Source organism: Liolophura sinensis, chromosome 6 (genome assembly GCF_032854445.1).
Source record: "Liolophura sinensis isolate JHLJ2023 chromosome 6, CUHK_Ljap_v2, whole genome shotgun sequence".
Lineage (NCBI taxonomy): Eukaryota > Metazoa > Mollusca > Polyplacophora > Chitonida > Chitonidae > Liolophura > Liolophura sinensis.
The window spans coordinates 75,367,766-75,388,019 of record NC_088300.1 but is presented as its reverse complement, the minus strand read 5'-3'; the positions used below and the strand labels follow the sequence as shown (position 1 = coordinate 75,388,019).

General features: G+C 37.0%; 3 protein-coding genes, 1 long non-coding RNA gene and 1 other non-coding gene across 7 annotated transcripts in view; 2 read left to right on the top strand and 3 right to left on the bottom strand.

Moving 5' to 3' along the window:
• Positions 1-6,148, bottom strand: part of LOC135467562 (cilia- and flagella-associated protein 46-like) — a 56,467-nt gene extending 50,319 nt beyond the window's left edge. Inside the window, 8 exon segments of the mRNA XM_064745335.1 lie at positions 1,599-1,763; positions 1,971-2,062; positions 2,704-2,827; positions 3,381-3,545; positions 3,710-3,774; positions 5,048-5,179; positions 5,426-5,559; positions 6,004-6,148. Coding sequence (XP_064601405.1) covers positions 1,599-1,763; positions 1,971-2,062; positions 2,704-2,827; positions 3,381-3,545; positions 3,710-3,774; positions 5,048-5,179; positions 5,426-5,559; positions 6,004-6,052 — 926 coding nt within the window. The 5' untranslated portion in view covers positions 6,053-6,148.
• A 259-nt stretch (positions 6,149-6,407) lies between these two features.
• Positions 6,408-15,373, top strand: LOC135466803 (PACRG-like protein). 2 transcript variants are annotated; one of them, XM_064744504.1, is made up of 8 exons: positions 6,408-6,538; positions 8,976-9,211; positions 9,804-9,871; positions 10,113-10,203; positions 10,581-10,715; positions 11,044-11,151; positions 11,340-11,420; positions 13,217-15,373. In XM_064744504.1, the coding sequence occupies exons 2-8, from the start codon at positions 9,041-9,043 to the stop codon at positions 13,271-13,273; spliced, it is 711 nt and encodes a 236-aa protein (XP_064600574.1). In that variant the 5' UTR covers positions 6,408-6,538; positions 8,976-9,040; the 3' UTR covers positions 13,274-15,373. The 2 variants fall into 2 exon arrangements, with proteins under 2 accessions (XP_064600574.1, XP_064600575.1); XM_064744505.1 differs by lacking the exon at positions 13,217-15,373 and adding an exon at positions 12,785-13,201.
• Positions 13,316-20,254, top strand: part of LOC135466802 (uncharacterized) — a 26,165-nt gene continuing 19,226 nt past the window's right edge. The window contains exons 1-2 of one of the 2 annotated variants that reach the window (XM_064744502.1): positions 13,316-13,455; positions 13,897-13,968. Coding sequence is in view for 1 of the 2 variants with exons in the window: in XM_064744501.1 (XP_064600571.1) it covers positions 15,998-16,109 (112 nt within the window). In the remaining variant the exon portion in view is untranslated. Of the gene's footprint in view, positions 13,456-13,896; positions 13,969-15,769; positions 16,110-20,254 lie in introns of those variants that run through there. The other variant, XM_064744501.1, reaches the window with a different exon arrangement.
• Positions 15,655-15,726, bottom strand: Trnaa-cgc (transfer RNA alanine (anticodon CGC)). The gene has a single exon. It is a non-coding gene; the product is annotated as a tRNA-Ala (tRNA).
• LOC135469321 (uncharacterized) overlaps positions 19,298-20,254 on the bottom strand; it is a 1,542-nt gene continuing 585 nt past the window's right edge. Inside the window, exons 2-3 of the long non-coding RNA XR_010444313.1 lie at positions 20,046-20,208; positions 19,298-19,422 (exon numbers count right to left, since the gene is read on the bottom strand). This is a non-coding gene — a long non-coding RNA (uncharacterized LOC135469321). The remainder of the gene's footprint in view (positions 19,423-20,045; positions 20,209-20,254) is intronic.

Genomic DNA, 20,254 nt, shown 5'->3' with positions numbered 1-20,254 from the left:
CATGTACAGTGGTGTAAGTGATCAAGTTTTACCTACAATTACATTGGTATAAATGATCATGTTTTACCTACAATCACATTGGTATAAATGATCATGTTTTACCTACAATTACATTGGTATAAATGATCATGTTTTACCTATGTGTACACTGGTATAAATGATCATGTTTTACCTATGTGTACACTGGTATAAGTGATCATGTTTTACCTACATGCACATTGGTATAAGTGATAATGTTTTACCTACAATTACATTGGTATAAATGATCATGTTTTACCTACATGTACAGTGGTGTAAGTGATCATGTTTTACCTACAATTACATTGGTATAAATGATCATGTTTTACCTACATGTACAGTGGTGTAAGTGATCATGTTTTACCTACATGTACAGTGGTGTAAGTGATCATGTTTTACCTACAATTACATTGGTATAAATGATCATGTTTTACCTACGTGTACATTGGAATAAGTGATCATGTTTTACCTACATGTACACTGGTATAAGTGATCACGTTTTACCTACATGTACATTGGTATAAATGATAATGTTTTACCTACATGTACAGCGGTGTAAGTGATCATGTTTTACCTACAATTACATTGGTATAAATGATCATGTTTTACCTACATGTACATTGGTATAAGTGATCATGTTTTACCTACATGTACACTGGTATAAATGATAATGTTTTACCTACATGTACAGTGGTGTAAGTGATCATGTTTTACCTACAATTACATTGGTATAAATGATCATGTTTTACCTACATGTACATTGGTATAAGTGATCATGTTTTACCTACAATTACATTGGTATAAGTGATCATGTTTTACCTACATGTACATTGGTATAAGTGATCATGTTTTACCTACAATTACATTGGTATAAGTGATCATGTTTTACCTACATGTACATTGGTATAAGTGATCATGTTTTACCTACAATCACATTGGTATAAATGATCATGTTTTACCTACATGTACATTGGTATAAGTGATCATGTTTTACCTACAATTACATTGGTATAAATGATCATGTTTTACCTACATGTACATTGGTATAAGTGATCATGTTTTACCTACAATTACATTGGTATAAATGATCATGTTTTACCTACATGTACATTGGTATAAGTGATCATGTTTTACCTACATGTACATTGGTATAAGTGATCATGTTTTACCTACATGTACAGTGGTGTAAGTGATCATGTTTTACCTACAATTACATTGGTATAAATGATCATGTTTTACCTACATGAACACTGGTATAAGCGATCATGTTTTACCTACATGTACATGTACACTGGTATAAGTGACCATGTTTTACCTGCATGTACATTGGTATAAATGATCATGTTTTACCTACATGTACAGTGGTGTAAGTGATCATGTTTTACCTACATGTACATTGGTATAAGTGATCATGTTTTACCTACATGTACAGTGGTAGAAAGAGTTCACATACTACAGAAGTATTAAACATGCACAATGTTGTGAACCCTAAGACATAAGGTATATTATCCCCCTGAATCAGTTACTCTGAAACAATTTAGGTAAATCAACAGAGGTTTATGAGCACAGTGTTCACTAACCGTTCATCCTCCCCGCCAGGTGAGCCTTTCCCTGTAGAGGCTGTCCTCCTGGCCTTGACCTTGGGCTCTGGTGCAGCTCTGGGTTCATCCGTGATGACGCCCAGCTGGTAGAGAATCTGCTCTATATCCAGATGATAATCTCCAGCCTCTGACTGGTCCAAAGATCTGACAAATAACATTAGCCAATATAAGTAAAAGACAAACAAAAGATTTTCCAGAAAAAGACAACGACTAAATGTACAGTTTACTGATACTAAAAGAAAAAAACAGCTAAATTTATTACCAAGTAAAATGATTTATTTCAAAAAGACCGATGCAACTGTTACAACTTCACAAGTCTATTACTGTCCATTTAAGGACAAGATGACTTACAATTTTAGTTTACAAATCTTGTAATAGACTGCCAACTCTGGGTTTTTAAGATCCTTGGCCAGTTTTGCAGAGTCCACCAACTGATGTCGAACCTAGTGGGAAAACAAGAATTGAACAGTTTGTCTTTTGATACATTTATGACTGATGTGCCACTGCTTGTAAACTGTCAATTCCAATGCTATTTTCCTGCTGGCTTCTTCTCTCTTGTACATGGGAAGGTCTTCCAGTAACCTCCAGATGGTAGTGGGTTTCCCTCAGGCTCTGCCCAGTTTCTTCCAACAATAATGCTAGCCGCCATGTATGTAAGTAAAATACTCCTGAGTATGGCATAAAACATCAATCAAATAAATAGACATATAAATCTAATGCCATTTACATGAGCTTTCACGAACAAACTGCTGTCCTAAAACACACACTGACAGCAAGAATCAACTTCACAAAGGCTACATAAAATTTACCACACTGGGACAATTTAAGATTGCTGATGGATTTGTTTGACTTTGACAATTTCTTCACCTGAAGAATGTTGCCCTTGAAACTTCCTTATAAATGAAGTCACATGACCAATACATTGCATTACTCTGTGACACAACCCTCTCAGTTAATCATTCAAAAATACAAAATATCAAAAGGCACCACAAAACAGGGAAAGGTCATATCCACAGAGGTACTGGTCTCTGTCCGTGTCCTTGTCTGGCTGCTAAACTTGATGTCCATTTATAATTCTGCTCACCATGAGTCCAAAAATCTTCTTGTAGAGATGTGGTACATTCTGTTTGATGAAGGAGGCAGCTGCTACAGCAATATGGGAGGCATCGCTACGGCGACCAGCATCCAGGTGGCAATCAATCAGAGCTCTGTAATCAGAGGACAAAATATTACAGAAATGAGCAATGCTGATTCCAGTGCAGCGATGTACATCTGGAAACAAGCCTATAACATAACATAGTATGAAATATAGGTCTGGGGTGAGACAAAAAAATGCTCATTAAACATTACTGTAAACATACAATAGCGGGGTTCGTAATTTGAACTCTTATCCATTCTGTCGTCCTACTGTACCATGTGACCTGTCAGAAATATTATGCAACTTGTTTCGATTAGATATGCTATAACATGGGCATTCAAAAAGACTTTCACATAAAGTGTACAAGAACAATAGAGGAAATTAATGAGTTGGACGTTGGTGTACTTAAGATGTTCCTGGATGAAACCTGATTGGTAAATTAATGTCAACAAAAATTGCCTAATAGTAATATTTCAGACAAGTCACATAATACAACAAAGCCATCTTTACCTTTAGCGACAAAAGAGTGTGACCTCAAACTCCCCTCTTAATCTTAGTAGCATTACATGGAAGACTTCGGACATAGTCCTATTTTCAGAAGTCAGAACACAAATGATACATACATCATGAGCATAGCTCTCCACTCATAGTCTGTATCTTCCATATCATCCAAAGCTTTGACCACCTGGTGCAGACTTCGGGCGAGAAACTGGCGAAAATTGGGCTTCAAGAATGGACGGCAGAATTGCCAGTATAACACAGAGGCATTGTACACAAGAAAATGATACCTGCAATCAAAAGTATAAACTGAGCAGATATGTCATAACTATTCTAGCTTATGTTTCTACCTAGAAAAAAAAAAATAAATAAATAAATGACATGTTACAATTTTAAGGTGAAAAAAAGTGAGAATGAATTAGTTACTTCTCAGCATAAACCAAAGTTTCATTACCTTGGGTTCTCTTTAGCGAAGGAGATGGCCTTTAAAATATAAATCACTGATTTCTCCAACTGTTCCTGAAAAATACATGAACAGCCTTGGAAAAGTAGCATACATCTTGAAATCAAGTGCTGTATTTCAATTAAAGTTTATCAATTTTCAAGTGACATTTTGCTTGATTCTGATTGATTCATCCCCCTTATAAGACCACCTTTTTTCAAGTTTGATTAATTTCATTTTTAGGGCTTTCTGTTCTGAAAGTGCATACCAAAAATTACATACAACACCTCAGTTGAAAAACAGTAAGCCAATGGAAAATTCATTACAGTTTTTTTTTATTAAAAAAATTAAAAACAATTATTTGCAATCACTTCAATTATGTTCCTGCATATAAAAAGAGATTGACATGGAGAGGTAAGCATGTAATTTTCTAGGATTAGGGGTCATGCCACATCAAATCAGCCAAAAAAATTTTTTTTTGTGGTGACCCTCTTGTATATCTCCTAAATCTATCACAAGACCAATGGCAGCTCACTGAAAATACAAAATGGCATATATGCGTTGAATGAAACACAATTTTTAGGGGCACATATCTCAAAAAGTATTGAAACTATTTATTTTTTGATTCCATATTCTGAAAGCCAGGTTAGAAAATAACCTGTAGGTCGATTTTCAGACTGCTAGGCCTACTGAATTGGAAGTTATGGTCATCCAAAAATGCCTCCAGAACAGATATCCCATTTGCGACTGTTGAAAATGAACTTTACTGCGTGTTTATAGATGGTGATATCTCCAAAACCACTTGGTATTTGGGGCTATAACTTGGGAAACCTTCCTCGTATATGTCAAGGGATTTGTAAGAATTTTTTCAACAAAATCCAAGTGGGTCACCACAACAGCCGGCTGAAATGACACGAATTGACACTTAGGTAAATTCTCACAGCTTATTTTAGGGAACTTACTCAACAGTATATTTTAGACGTTTCTTTCTTAGTTTACCCTACCTTCCCTCTAATTTGAGACACATTTTATCCCACGATATCCAAAGATGCCTTGTGACAGCTGCTGTTTCAACTCTTAAACTCTCTGTGGAGTAGGGGATTAACAAGAGACTACAGGTTATTCAGTGGAATATGTCTACTCTCATTAAAATTCACACTACTTTTCTTAGGCCCTATCAACTATGGCTACATCACCCACTATGATCGCTTAATTTCACTAGAGACTTATGTGATCTTGTCGCTTAGTTCAGGGTGTTTCAATTCACGAGTGTCTCTAATTATAGACGAGGTATGGTACTTTCTTTCAACAAAACTACCATAATATGTAAATAGACTTGGCTGAACATACGGTATTGGCTGCTGTGCTAGGGGCGAGTAGCTGTGCCTGACAGAGATATGCTCTGCACAAAAACTGGTTGGCAGCTGGTGTCTTCATGAAAAACATCTTCAGACATTCTTTAGAAATGTCTGGCGATCCATGCTGAAATCAGAGAAACAGATAATTATGATACATGTTGTAGTTTGTTGCGAAAGTTTCAGAATATTTTTCCAGATTTTTATTGAGCAAGGCTAAGCTTCATCAAGTGGAAGTCACTTTAATATAAAAAAAAAAAACTTTATAACATTTTATTGGTTCTGCTTTAAATTCCGTACAAATAAGTCTAATATTTCAGTATCTTAACGACAATGATGATGTATCAGTAGAAGATTAATCACTGTAACTTACTTGAAGAGCCACTTCTGCACATATCACATACAGATCTTGGCCAAATGATTCTGGTGTATCAACAGTAGGTTTTGTCTGGGCCACATGACTCAAGGCTTCATATGCTTCTTGCAATGCTGAACACTTCTGATTTCCTGTCAATATAAAAACAAAAATTTCATTTATTACAAAGCCCATTTCCTGGAGACAGGAAAATGGTAATAGTATTTATTGCATTGCTCTTTGTCTGCTAGTCTATAGAAATGTAAACAACAATCAACAGCCATATAACATAACATGGCGCTATAGTCAACCTGATGTGAGTACCATTTTTTCAGATCTTTCTCACAAGCATGACCATCTAAATTATGAAATATAAAATAATAAGAACAATTCAATACAGGATTAAACAATTTTATGTATGCATGCTAATTCCTATTTATGTGACTAATCGTATGTGAATGAGGCCAGCTCAGATGGTGTTCCAGTAACTGATAACATTCATGCTGTTGACTATGGGCGTACAGTAGTAAAGCCTGATTGAATCAGAATGTCAGATTGGAGATGATGAATTCTAAACCTGAACGCGACAGCCTTACCAACATTTCTTTGTGCCAATGACAGCAGCTGTCTTATGCTAGAGTCCATCGTACTTTTTTCAACAAGATGACCCTGCCATAAAAGCTATATTAGCTGTTTATAAAAACCAAAACGCTGACAACATAAATGCACAGGGCACATGTTCGTTTGTCAAATCTGCTGGCCGGACAACGACTACGTAAACAACAAATCATACGCGCATTAAAAATAGTTCTAAAGTGTAGTGACCGATTAAGGGACGTGGCTAAAGTTGCAAGCGCAAATATTTAAAGAATATACAAGTTCAGACTTTTTTATTCTATATACAGAAACTTTGTCTTTTTAGGGCTCTGCAAATCCAGTTTAGTGTAGGAACATAAAAGCATTAGCAACGGGATTACGTTTTATCCCAGAATGCATTGAGATTTAAACAACATGGCGGCAAATGGCAGGCGGAAGAGAATGGAAAAGAACGTCGAGCAGATAGCGATGAAATCAGTCCTTTAGAAATCGGATTTATGAATCTGTATGATTTGAAGCAGATTGTGTGCCAAGGTAATGTAAGGGTTAGGCTCCAATCGTGTGGTCAAGTGTGAGATTTAAAATATAGTCCAATGCACATGATCGCGGCTGTCCCCCGTTTAACTTTAGTACAGATGAAGTGAAATAAAAGGTGTGTTTCTTAGCAAATTTTTAGTGCGAGCTGCTCTTAAATCACTGTTAGAAAAACTCACTCTGGACCTCACTTCTTATATACTTTGCAATTTAATTTTTTTTTATTTGATTGGTGTTTTGGTAAACAGACGTTGATTTGAGTTGTCCGATTTGAAAGTTTAAACGGCAGAATCACTTTCCTTTTGAAAGATGGTTTACCAATGCTGGCTTTGACATATTACATTTCGGGGGGTTTAAGGAATCAGTGGATGTATCTGTAGAATCGAGCCGTTTTTTTTTTTTTTTGTGAAATTGGCCGCTTGGAAGTGTATATGACCGAAGCTAGGCGTTACGGTAGGAACGTTCAACTTAGCTTTGGGCTAATAAAAACCTGGTCAAAATTAAAAACCATTAGTCTTCATATTTAGAATAGTGCACTTACCATGTAACTAAAAGTTCACTTCAGTTTAGATTCACATTCTGTAACCATAAATTTGATTTAAACTTTATGAAATCTCCTCTTTTTCGGTGCGCTGGCGTCCTGTCATACAGTCAATGGACATAAGTAATCGTCACTTCCAACATGACATCACACTGCATGATATTTTCATCAGTAACTTCACTTGTAGTTTCAAGGTGAAAGAAGATGTGTCTTACCTCAGTATTTAGTGAGATTGCCTTTCATGCTTATCACTTCCTAAATTTGATACTTGAAAATGAATTTATGACGTATTTAAGAGATGTTTTGCCACATGCGGGGGATTTCATCGAACAGCTGGTCTTGATTGACGATGACTGTAACCACTGCTTGAAGGTCTTGTTTCAGTCTAAGCCAAATATTTAGATCGGGCTATTTTGCTGGCCATTCAGTCGTTTTTATTTCATGTTCTTCCATAAATTCATGGACTACGCGAGCTCTATGGCAGGTGCGTTATCATCCATGAAAACATAATAATTATTAGGAGAATGCTGTACTATAATGGGTCATAAATTATTATCAATTATATCAATGTATTTCTGACCATTTATGTTACCATCTACCACCACTAATGTTCCAACACCATTATAACAGACACAGCCCCAGACTATTAAAGTTTCCTTCCTGCAAGATGCCGGGCAGAAAAGATGGGAACTGTTGATGTCATCATGTTTTCTCCAAACTTAAACAAGACTCTCCGTCCCTATCACAATGACATATATATATATATATAATATATATATATATATATATATGGGAGTTGACTCAGTTCACCAGGAGTTTAAAATTTCCTTTGAATGGATTAAAACTATACGTAACGTTTATCCTGGGCTTTCCAAATCAGTTTACAAAATTAAACTCTGTCATGTGTGTTTTCAGATTAACTGGCTGAAAATAATTGTATTAGATATCACACTTAGGTGCATAGCAACAATCATCAGAATAGATTTTGTGTTCTTTAACTTATAACTGACTTCCTCTCCCTGCTGATCAGTAGGTCATTGACAGATATTATGAATCCTCACTTAATTTAACCCAGATTATTTGGAAGTGGGGGGGGAAGCATATTCAAGACCACAGACATTCAGGATTTGCCATTTTTGCTTGCACAAACATATATTGTCTAAATAACTGCTTTAAGACAACACTTTCAAAACTCTGTTTTGTTGACATTCACAATTTACACATGCTGTACTGATCATTCTGTTGTCTAACATACTGCAGCTCCAATTATTATCAGCCGTAGTTATGAGAATAGCATCTATTTCAGTTCAGTTGATTTTCCTGTACCTTCCCATCTATCTTTCACCTCTTCATCTGCTTACCACTGCCACAAAGTGCCCAGATGTGCACAGTCTGGATGTGTATTTGTGCTGTTTGGTGTTGATCAATACCTTGTTTGCACTAGTTTATATGATATCTCCAGAACTAATGGGCTCATCTTCTGCAACTTTGTTGTAAAGTTTTATGAACCTTGAAACTCAGTTGACTTTTTGAGTTTGTTCCATATTTTACATCCATATTTTCACATTTAGGCAATATATCCAGAATAATGGGGCCTGTTAACATACATGGACTGTTAATGCTGCTTATACATGTAATTACACCTAGATGAAAATATCTTATTACTAACACGTCCATAATCATAATATGATCAGAAAACACTTGCATTTTACACTTATTTCCCCAGTTAAAATGTAGTTTGGAGGACAATTGTTATGAATGTAATTAGTGTTTAAACATATTCATATAGAATTCTGCAACACATATAGTGTTTTGTTTGCAGGGAAGGTGAAAGCTCATAGACAGGTTAATGTTGTACACTCCTTATTTTGCCTCTTTTCAATGATTTACATGTAGGTGGCACATTGTAAGAGGGCTGATAGTAGGCATTTCTGCAAGTTGAACTGTTGGTTGCATCCTAAATGGCAAGCTCCAATTCAGGCAGTGCTAAGAGTCGCACAAGTTCTCGTGTATCTTCTGGGCTAAGAGGCTCACAAACCCTGCCCAGCAGTGGAGTGAAGAAAAGTGAGTCAGCCTCAAAGTCTAAACCAGCCAAACCATCAGATAAGCTCAACCCAAAAACTGTTGATCCCGTAAGTTTATGAACTGTTGTCTTATTTCTTTGCAGTTTTGGTGAAACTTAATGATATCTTCTAAATATTGTCATTTCATTGCACTAGATCAGACTACATGTATTTCACCTAAAGTTTGGACTGGTGTATAAAAATGCACATTCATAAGACCGTTAATTCCTTAAATATTTTGATGCCAACGCTTAATTTTTCTCTGATGTTAAATTTATCTAACTTTGCAAAAATCTTGGGATAGTCATATAAAGTGGAGAAATCAAGCAAAATTTGTCACTGGGAAAATCTGTCCATGTACATGTGTATGGTGGCATTATTGTAACTGCCTAATTAATTGAAAATAGCAAGTTTATAGTTGAAAGTGAAGCAAAAGTCCATCAAACTCCACCTGAGTGGTTTAGGGTTCATTAAACATTACACTTAAAAGCCAGCAGGGTTTTTGTTAGTTGAGAGAACTAGTGAGGGGCTCCTGGAGGAAATGTTCCTGTCCTTGAATTATTCCTTGGCAAGTCTTTACAGAGAAGAGAAGAAGCAGCATTCTCTGGTCCCCTGCTCTCTTGATGGTGTAATTACAAACACTGTATGTTGTTTCTTGTAGTTTTCCATGCGTCCTAAGAGTCAGTCTGCGTTTGCTGCTGTTTATGCCAATGGTGGAGTGCCTTGCAGGTAAACGTGACTTTTGATGCCTGTGTAGGTAGGTCATGTGAAACCGTCTTTCACTGTTACTGTCAGGATTCTTGTCAGGTACATTGTTAGATGTAGTTGTTCAGCCACCCATCAATCTAACTGCAATATTCAATACGCTTAATGAAACACATGTACAACCTTTCTTGTTTTATATAACAAATTCATAATTTATGTTGCATTTTGTTTTCATGTTGGTGTAAGTATAGGAATATTATTCCAGATTACAACATGGTTCTGTGAAACACAAACTGGCCTGGGACACCCCTCCAGAACAGGTGCCCTTTGACCCTGTCCTAGTGACATTAGCAGAGGCAAGTCAGACTTCTAAATTTCATTAAGGTAGCATTATTTTAACTCTGTGATAAATTCAGCATAACTTGAAACAAGATCTCTTTAAGGTGCACATTGAATCCCATACTGTGATACAATGTTTATTATATTAAAACTGTTTTGGTTGAAATGTAAACATGTGAAAAACAACCCAAAAATCTGATGTTAAGCTGTTTAAAGTGTGAACAACATTAAATGATAAAAGTTTTTGCCATTTTCAGTCTGATTTGTGAGGATTGCCATGAACATGGTTTAATAAAGCTATTTTATCTTTGTATTTATTTCTCACCTGCGCAACAAAACATTTACATTTTTACTGTAGTTTAATGTTCAGTTGATTAATCTTTGCTTTTTTAAGGGATTAAGAGAGACTGTCCATCCTTACACATTTGTCGCAAGAGCTGGTTTTAGAGAATTACTAGAAGTTCCTGATGCAGTTGACAAGACCATGCCCATCTTGCCCAGAATTGCTCCTTGTATACGAGCAACACTGGTAATAGTCATTTACAGACTTAATCTTCAGAACGGTTGACTGAGTACACTAAAATTGTAATAAACCTTTGGGTGTTTTATTTTAATACAAGAAGTTGTCATAGACTGTCGTGACAAAATTGAAAGTTAACTTTTAATTAGTCGAAAGAAAAATGTGTTTGGAATTATTTCACAAAAACGTTTTGCAGTAAAACACAATAACTGATTGTTAATGGTTTTTAATAACGCTGACAGCTTTCTCCATTTTTGTGAAATCATATGTCATGTCAAATAGTACAGATTCATAGATGTGTATGCGTACATAAACTGTTGTGTCTTATCTACTCCAGGGTCACTCTGATGCTGCAGTGTTTGAAGGCGGCCTTGATGCTTTGGTACAGCTGAGTGATGTTGTGGGGCCAGCTTTAAATCAACACATTAAGACTTTACTTGTTTCAGTATGTAGTTTTTGATATAACAATACCAACATTTGCATGATGTAACTTAAATCAAAGCAGCCTGTCCATTTATTAAAGTATCTTAAAGACTAAACACTCCTTTCCAAAGAAAAATTCGAATTAATTTATTTCATTTTTGCTATCAATATACTGAAGAATATGAAGGTTGTTGTTTGTTAATTCTGCAGATATCAAAGCGTATGATGGACAAGAAATTCAAGGAAAAAATTACAGATGTTTTACAAAAGCTTGAAATAAATGGAGGAAAGGTAAGTTTCAAAGCACTGGATGCTAGGACTAATGCCTGCATGCTTCCTTCATATTTTACACCAAGACAGCACAGTGCTAGTAAAAGGATCAGTATTCAGTAATAATAATACATGTAATATCTTTAAAATATTTTATAACAAATAAAATATACAAAAGATGTAATTTTATCCCATAAAGTTGACCCAGAATATGGGATAACAGGAGTGGGCCAATTAAAAGCCACACACATGCCAAACTACTTAGGTGTACTATACTTGACTTTGTTGTCTGCACTGAGTGCAAACGTCCAAGATATATTGACTATATAGGCATAGATACCTTGGAAATTCCTTTATCGGTTTTATCTCTAATTGTCACGTAAGAATGATGCTGAAGTCAAAGCTTTTAAATGTTCTAGTCTGGTATGTTTTGGGGCATTATGGCAGTATTGCCCTTTACACTCGTTTCAGGTCAACAAATTCAGAATTTTTGAGTTGGTTGAGCTAAATACAAAAATGACTTGCATTTGACCCCTAACTATACTCCCTGGGCCTATACAGTCCAAAAAATGTCATTTAAGAGAAGGGAAAAATCCTTTACTGATCTAAACTGTCCGCCCGAAGAGATAACATGCAAATGTGGCCACGCAAAGATTCCCACAATGCAACGTTTGCTCATGGATCTCACACGTAAAGAATACTACAGATTGAAAGTCTAGTAAACCGTATACGATCTTCCTTTCTGTGGATAATGTTTTACTAAAGTATCGGGTATTCGTAATTCCTAGTGATCTGTATGGCAGAACTGAAGTTACATGGTAGAATACAGCATCGGGCATTTCAAGGGGAGGAAACTCACTCAAAAAATCAACAGTGATTTGATGATCGACGGGGAAACCCCAGATAAAACTGAACATTTGATTGTTCACTCAAAGTCAGATACTTGTTAGTAGAAATCTGGAAGTCTCACCTTTATGCAGATGACGTCTAAAATAACAGCACAATATTTTCACCATCTGTGGTATGTCCCTTTGTGTAGATGATAATGTAAAAAATTCATCCAAATTTTGATCTGTAAAGGCAGGTTTGAAGTTGAACTCCTTTGTGAGACCTGTATTTCATCCTGCACAGAAGTGTTGCGCTTTGGTTTGAGGACGAGTGAATGGCGTCACATCGTTGAGTTACAACGAACCTCTGCATGCGCTTCTGTAAACAGAGATACAAGACAAAGTAATCTCACTGATTTGAGTCATGGTTTTGTGGGGTTTTTTGAGGTTCCATTTCTGGGATTAACAGAATCTCCAATTTGTCACTTGCAATATCAAATTTATAAAACTCTAGTCATAAATGTTTAACTCTCGTTTAATAAATTTGATACCTCATAGGGCTGCCAGGCACGGGTGAAATAGAAAGTTGGTGCTATTTGGACATTCTATTTTCAACACTTTCAACATGGGAAATGAAATCTGGACTTCCTGCTGCAATGAAATGGCCTCAAAAAGGGATGTTTGGACACCCTTTTTTACATTTCTGGCTAACCTCTTGTTACAGGGTTACGTATTAGAGATCCTGTATTTGTTGTGATGGCTGATATAACAGCCTATGCAAAGTGAACAATGACATGATGTGTTATAGAATGATCAAACACTCTAACTTCACTTTTAATGAATTAGTATGAATGGTCCCTGACCACAATGCTGGAGTTGTTGCGTATCTTCCTTACCACCACTGTGTAACCTTGATGTTCATGTATCAAGCAGCCCGAGTACATTGATGATTTCAAGTATCAAACTGTGTGGCGTTGTTTTTTGTTGCAGGAGGCCTTAGTTACAATTAAGGCAAAGGTCCCAACCTATTCGTCTATAATGGGATGATGTGGAATGTGGTTCACCCTGCTTCATGTGCCAACTTGTGTTTTGACTTACCAGCGAAAGTGCCACAACAGTAGCCCATCTCACGATGTTTGTAGTCATCTTACTGTGAAAGTAGTTGCTGATTTAACTATTATGAGAAGATTTCAGCCAGAATCAATGACTACTAAACTTTGATGTTCATGGTGAGAATGGGTGTATTTTCTGCCTTGAATTTTATAGCTTTTTCAGTCTTAATTGGAAATGAGCATTAAGGTAAAAAGGGTGAAGTAGCAGTTCTGGTCTACAACTTATATGGATGGAATATAGTTACTGTAACTGTCAAGAACCCATACCCATGGTTAGAATGTTAGAAATGTGTTTGTGTGGATTCCAAATTATTAAAAACTGGGAAACAGCCAGTATTCTTTCTTGCAAAGGTATTCTTAGTCTACCTGATATAGAAGCTTACTTCTTCAAGAGCTGAGTTATCATGTTGGCATCATCATTATTGGGTTTGAATTGGGAATAAGGGTTAATTTCTGATTTGAAACAGGTAAATGGCTCAAGGCATCTCACACTTTTATGGATTTTTCAGACATATATATTATATTTATATACAATTTCCATATCGATTTTCTGTGAAGTCGTAGGGTGATTTAAGGTCACAAGTTTACAGTTGGCTTTAGGACTTAGCTGAAGACTTTGATTGTGTTCAGGTATGTTCATAGTGTAAGTGTTTTTTGGGTGGTTTTTTTTCTTGTTTTTGTTTTTTTACTGTTTTCGAACATCCCTTTAAAAGCATAAAAGGATAAGGTAATGGTAATTAGTCTTTCAAAAGAGAAACTTATTTGTGTTGTTTTTATACAGATTTTAACCTGTCAGCAGTTCACTCTATTTGTGACAATAGGAATATTGAGCAGAAATTTGGACGAGCACATCAGAACTATTCAGCAGATTTTTGCAGCAAAACAAAAATCTGATGTTTTGAAGCAAGATGTTTTCACATCTACCTATAATTTTGTGAAAGATTTACCAACTAACAGTGTTGCTGTGCTAAGGTTATGTGGTTAAACAAAGGGCCACAAATAACTTCACTTGATATTTTATTGTGATGCTGGTCATAATTTGTAATCAGGAACACTCAAGGCAGGATTTACTTATGTACTGAACACTTTATGAATGATAGGAAAGCATGCACATATAAATTAGACAGATTCACACTAGCTGGTGTAACTTCAGCTATGGCACAGTTGTATCGCAGAGTCGGTGGTTGTGGGGGCTCTGGGTTTACTTGACAAGTGACAGTACATTTTTATACAAAAACATACAGCATAGTAACAAACAAGTTTTAACAAGGTTTGCAGACATACAATTCTAACAATAACGTACATGACTGGTCCTGATATGCAGCGTTGCGGTGGATTAAAACAGTAGGTGGTCACCAAGCCTACAGTTCCACTGCAAGACCAGATTAAAACAGATTATGTGTAAGGCCTGCTAACATTCACAATACAACAATTTCTCTAGCTATTCATCCTTCTGTGCTACAGTTCAGGCAGCAAAGTGATAAGTTGGTGAAAGCTGAATTTCATGAAATGACAGATAATTTTCTGCATGTATCAAGAGGGGATTCTGTGCCATTCATTTCCAAAACATCATTGTAAACATTATGAATAAATAATAGTCCTACGTATTAATTTTAACATGTAAGCGTTATGAAGTACTGTTAATTTTCAACACTGTCAACCACTAATGCACTTATTTCAGTGGAATGTATGCATGCAGTTGTCAGTTAAAAAGGTTCAAGAATTAGGGTCCAAAAATGAAAAGTTACATTTACAGATAATTTATTGTGATTTTTCACCAGTTATAGACTACTGCTGCATTGGTGGGCTCTTGTTGTTTTAACAATGATTTTACTTCTATCCTGATAACAGTGTAAATAGTCCAATGTACCTCTGCATACTTCTGATAGACTTGGCTGCACATGTACTTTCAAATTTGCCTTTTGTGTATTTATCTTAACCATTCTAATTGTTTTAGCTCACATGTCATTTCAACTGCTTTTTTCGTTATGTTGCTTTGGTCAACATTAAAAAATTGAATTATAGCAAATTGTTACCTTTGTTTAGTGTTGATGTTAATTTTGTTGTTTTTAGTTTTGTATATCGGTCTAAGACAAATATCTGCTTGCTGACAAACACATTCATGTGTATTTAAATATCTGTCTGATTCAGATGTGCAACAAAACCAAGTATATAGTGTTGAAAAATATTTTCCATATTACATAGCTTTTTTTGTACATTTATGACTGTTTTGATATTTGGAGACGAATGAAAAAAAAAAATTTGCAAGTGAAATTTATATGTGGTCACGAGCAACTGATTGTGTAAAATTACACCTGGAGATGCCGGGGTTCGAACCCGGGGCCTCTCGCATGCGAAGCGAGCGCTCTACCACTGAGCTACATCCCCAACTAACGCAGGGGGCACGGCATTGTGAGTTTTAAAGCAAATGTAGAAAATGGTAATAAACATTTATAAATTTTCAAGATTTGATAGTATTGCAGCTGATTTTCATTTTTATACACGCTATTGTGATAATATTTTGAAGAAATAATCATTAACTGTAACACGCAAGACTAAAATTTTGTGGCAGAAGTGATCTGGCTTGTCATCGAACTTGTTTCGATTTCTGAATGATTGGAAGTTTACAGGCAATATAATCTCATGTTGCTTTTTGGTTATGTTACTCGAATATTTTCACCCTCTGATAAGTTTTGTTTCATTTTTATGCATTGTGGATGTTGTCACTTGCACAAGTCACGCCAACGGGCGAACGAAGCGGAACGGCAATGGTATGTCATGTTGTGGTTATGCAGGGACCAATTTTCGCTAGCCTATATGGCTCGTTTAGTTTTTGTATATTTTTCTTCTCTAGAACATTCTGTGTTTGTAATTGTAAGCATATAAGAAAAATCCTATTCCATATCGATCGTGTAGCCAAGAAATCCCGCTGTGCATCAATAAGGACTCGCTGTGCTTATTGAGGGGTAACCCTTGCTAAGTGGCAATTTTAACCCCTTTCTCAACATATTCTTGGTTGGGGGAGTTTCATACCTAGAATAAAGAGAGGAGTTGAGTGAGCCACCTGGTGCTATGTGTTGGGTGGGGGTGCAGGACAGCGAAAATTCCAAATTTCATAATGACGTTTTATGGTTTGTGGTAAAAGACTTTCCGCTTCTCGACCTCTCAACATCGGGAACATTGGGGTCATTGTGAGTTTTAGTCCGGCGTCTAGCCAGAGATTTTGCACTAACATTAGGTTTGGAAAAAGCTTTGATCGTCCAAGGATGGCCCCAAACATCAGAGCACATTCCATTTAGAAACCTGATACAGTTGCCATGGCAGTTTGTCATGGCGTTTAAGACAAAGCCATCCAATACGTCTCCACAACCTGAAATTTGGAGACACTTGTGCTCCTTTTCCGTGTGCCGATGTATCACAAGCTCAAGGTCGATTGGTTATTTCCTAGGCCATATGCACCCAAGATTGCTTGAAACAAACAGCTGTAAAGAGGGCCTTGACATATTTGACATGGGCATGCAGGTAACTTGAGCACTCTCTGATGTTGGTTTGGGGCCATCCTTGAGTGAATAAGATTTTGTCAAATGTCAGAGCAATCTCGGACCAATCCAGCTCATGGTGGCTTCCTCCCTGGAGGTGCGTGGGATGGTCTCCCAGCAACCTGCAGATGGCGGTGGGTTTCTGCCGGGCTCTGCCCGGGTTCCTCAGACCATAATGCTGGTCACCATGGTATAAGTGAAATATTCTTGAGTACCGGTATGACATGAAACACCAATGAAATAAATGTTGTCTCTCACTTTGTGTCAGACTTTGTATGAATCCTTTTTCTCCATATGCTTTGTATAGCCTTTGTTCGGAAACACGCATGGAATAAAATGTATGGCCTCAAAAATGATAAATGTTAGATGAAATACATTGTATAAGGTTTGTAGATGAAGGATCCAGGCACAGCTAGTGGGAAACCACTGTCCTTAGTCCAATGCTTATAGCTCTGTAGGGCTGTGATTATGAATACCATCACAGCCCTCTCTTGTTCCTTAAGGTTTATACCTTGAAAACCTCTTCCTGTGCTGTCCACAGTACACTAATGCTGTACTCCAAGTAGTGCGCCTGTTCATACTCGTAGTCATCTCAGCTATCAATTCCATGTAGGTGCCCCCATTTGTCATCACTAGTAAATCTACACAGGCATAAAACTGGTGCAAATTGCTAGGTAGCTCGCACTAACACTCTTGAGAACATGTAATATGGAATAAAAATGGGATCACCAAAATACATTTTTGGTCTAACATCAAGGAACATTTAAAATGCCTTCATATTTGTTCTTTTACTCTATATGCTATACTCAACTATAAAACATATCACTAAGATATCCCTTCCCCTAACACAATTTTGTTAAAATTTGGAAATTTGTGAAAAGTTTGGAATGAATATCAAATAAAAAATGGAAATAATCAAACTACTTTAATTTTTGTCCAACATTAGTGCAAAATGGGTATATGGGTGTTTTAGTATACCTACAGACGTGCAAAGTGGGTTGTCTGACTTTGGGCTCAGAGCCAATGTTTGTAATGCACAACATAAACATTACAAAAAGTAATTTTTGGAACCTGATTTTGAGCTTGTATTTGTTGACCGGAGGATTGATGTACATCATATTTATGGGGATCGGGTATTCTCTGGCCGGTATAGTGCTCTGCTGACTGGATGATTGATGTACATCAGATTTATGGGGACCAGGCATTCCCTGGCCAGTATAGTGCTCTAGTTTGCTGACTGGATGATTGCTGTACATCAGATTTATGGGGACCAGGCATTCCCTGGCCAGTACAGAGCTCTAGTTTGTTGACTTGATGATTGATGTACATCATATTTATGGGGATCAGGCATTCCCTGGCCAATACAGAGCTCTAATTTGTTGATTGGATGATTGATGTACATCATATTTTTGGGGACCAGGCATTCCCTGGCCGGTATAGAGCTCTAGTTTGTTGACTGGATGATTGATGGACATCAGATTTATGGGGACCAGGCATTCCCTGGCCGGTATAGTGCTGTAGTTAGTTGACTGGATGATCGATGTACATCAGATTTATGGGGACCAGGCATTCCCTGGCAGGTACAGAGCTCTAGTTTGTTGACTGGATGATTGATGTACATCATATTTATGGGGATCAGGTATTCCCTGGCCGTTACAGAGCTCTAATTTGTTGATTGGATGATTGATGTACATCAAATTTATGGGGACCAGGCATTCCCTGGCCGGTATAGAGCTCTAGTTTGTTGACTGGATGATTGTGATTGATTGATCATACTTATGGCTAGCAAGTTCTGTGGTTTAGAACTTTACACAGCAATGTACTACAATGTTGTGACTAGAACAGGTGTTCCACGTATTTTATTGAAACAAGTTCATATACAGAGCTTTCAACACTGAAAACAATATCCATGACAGGGTTTTCATCAGGGAAATGCCTAATGTACATGTGGCTCATGTCAAATGATATCTAGGAAAATATGTCAACATAATGGTTACATATAAGCAGTCCAAGAAGTACATCTACTGGTAGCCTTTGCTATACCTTTGCTTCATTGTCAAGCTGGGAAGGTAAGCAGGATAAGGGAGATGCGTTTGAATGGCAGGCCCAGAGCCTGTTATTGTCTGACCAATTGTTTTCTTGACCACCGACTGGTCAATTTCTACCCATCTCAGTCGCTGCTTGATGTCCTCTATCTGCTTGGCTTGTGTGTCTATCCTTTGAACAAGGAAGGCTAAAACATTGTATGCCTTGAATGGATCATGGAGGAGACTGTTGTGAGTTGTCTCCCCTGGTGAATGTGCCTCCCTGCTGTTGTTGGTGTCTTCCCGCTGATGTTGACAGTAACATCGATGTTGAGTGCAGGACAGGCTGTTCAGGTCACACCTGTAAAGCAGGCGCCTGCTGCCGGTTACCTGATTGGCTGGTCTGTGCACTGGCTGGCATTTGGCCTGTTTGATTCTCCTAAAGGTGTCATCATAAGGATTTGTAATGAATACTCCAGGCATATTCCTTAATGACGAATTAGCTGCTCTTATCCTCTTTTCTGTTAAAGAAAGACCAGTTACATAAATTCCTCCAATTATTACATGTGCTGGTTCTGTATAATTAAGTTGCATTAGAGAATATATGGGCGTTCAATATTTACAAATCCACAGTCAGTCAATTATAGTTGGATGAAACGAGAGTTGAGGTGTGAGGGTGAGTAAACCACCGACCTGTGGCAAATTACTGACTGACTTTCCAATTTATATTGTACAGATATGCTTGTCACCGAGGCTTCTACAAACCTAAAGAGTGGAAGAATCTAAATTTTCTCTCGAGTGATTTTAATGTTTTAAGTGTTTTAACCACTTGACTATGACCCACCCCTCAAAATCTGTGGGAACCACTCACACAACCGTACACTGCGAAGGTGAGACATATTAGTTCACTATGAAATATGTCACATGTATATCTAATGCACTAAATGTTGGCATTTAATTTATTTGAAATCAGGTAATAGTTGATCCAGCTTGAATTTTCTTTCAAAATTGCTGTGGTTTCTTGAAAATTCCTGTATTGTCATTTTAACAGCAGTGCCTAGTGTATATGTATTTATCACTTGACATGTGGTCTAATACTGATCTAACAGAGGGCTCACTTGATTCAAAAACCAGACAGTCCTACCTAAGGCCCTCTTGATTATGACGTTGAAGTGTGTGGAGAGGGGCCCTTGTCCAATGTTCTGTAAACACACACAGAAGTTCCTCATGGTGTCCGTGTTCACTTGGATCTTCTCCTTCAAAAAGTCTAGTAACTTCTGAACCTTCTTGGCAAACACCCGCCTTGTCTGAAAATACAAGAGGAAGATGGGTGGGTGGTGGGGGGGACTGATT

Excerpts from the sequence above, each read along its gene's own strand:
- LOC135466803 (XM_064744504.1), top strand. The coding sequence starts at position 9,041 with ATGGCAAGCTCCAATTCAGGCAGTGCTAAGAGTCGCACAAGTTCTCGT. Across the intron at positions 9,872-10,112 it reads AATGGTGGAGTGCCTTGCAG|ATTACAACATGGTTCTGTGA; the intron begins GTAAACGTGACT and ends ATATTATTCCAG. Across the intron at positions 10,716-11,043 it reads CTTGTATACGAGCAACACTG|GGTCACTCTGATGCTGCAGT; the intron begins GTAATAGTCATT and ends TATCTACTCCAG.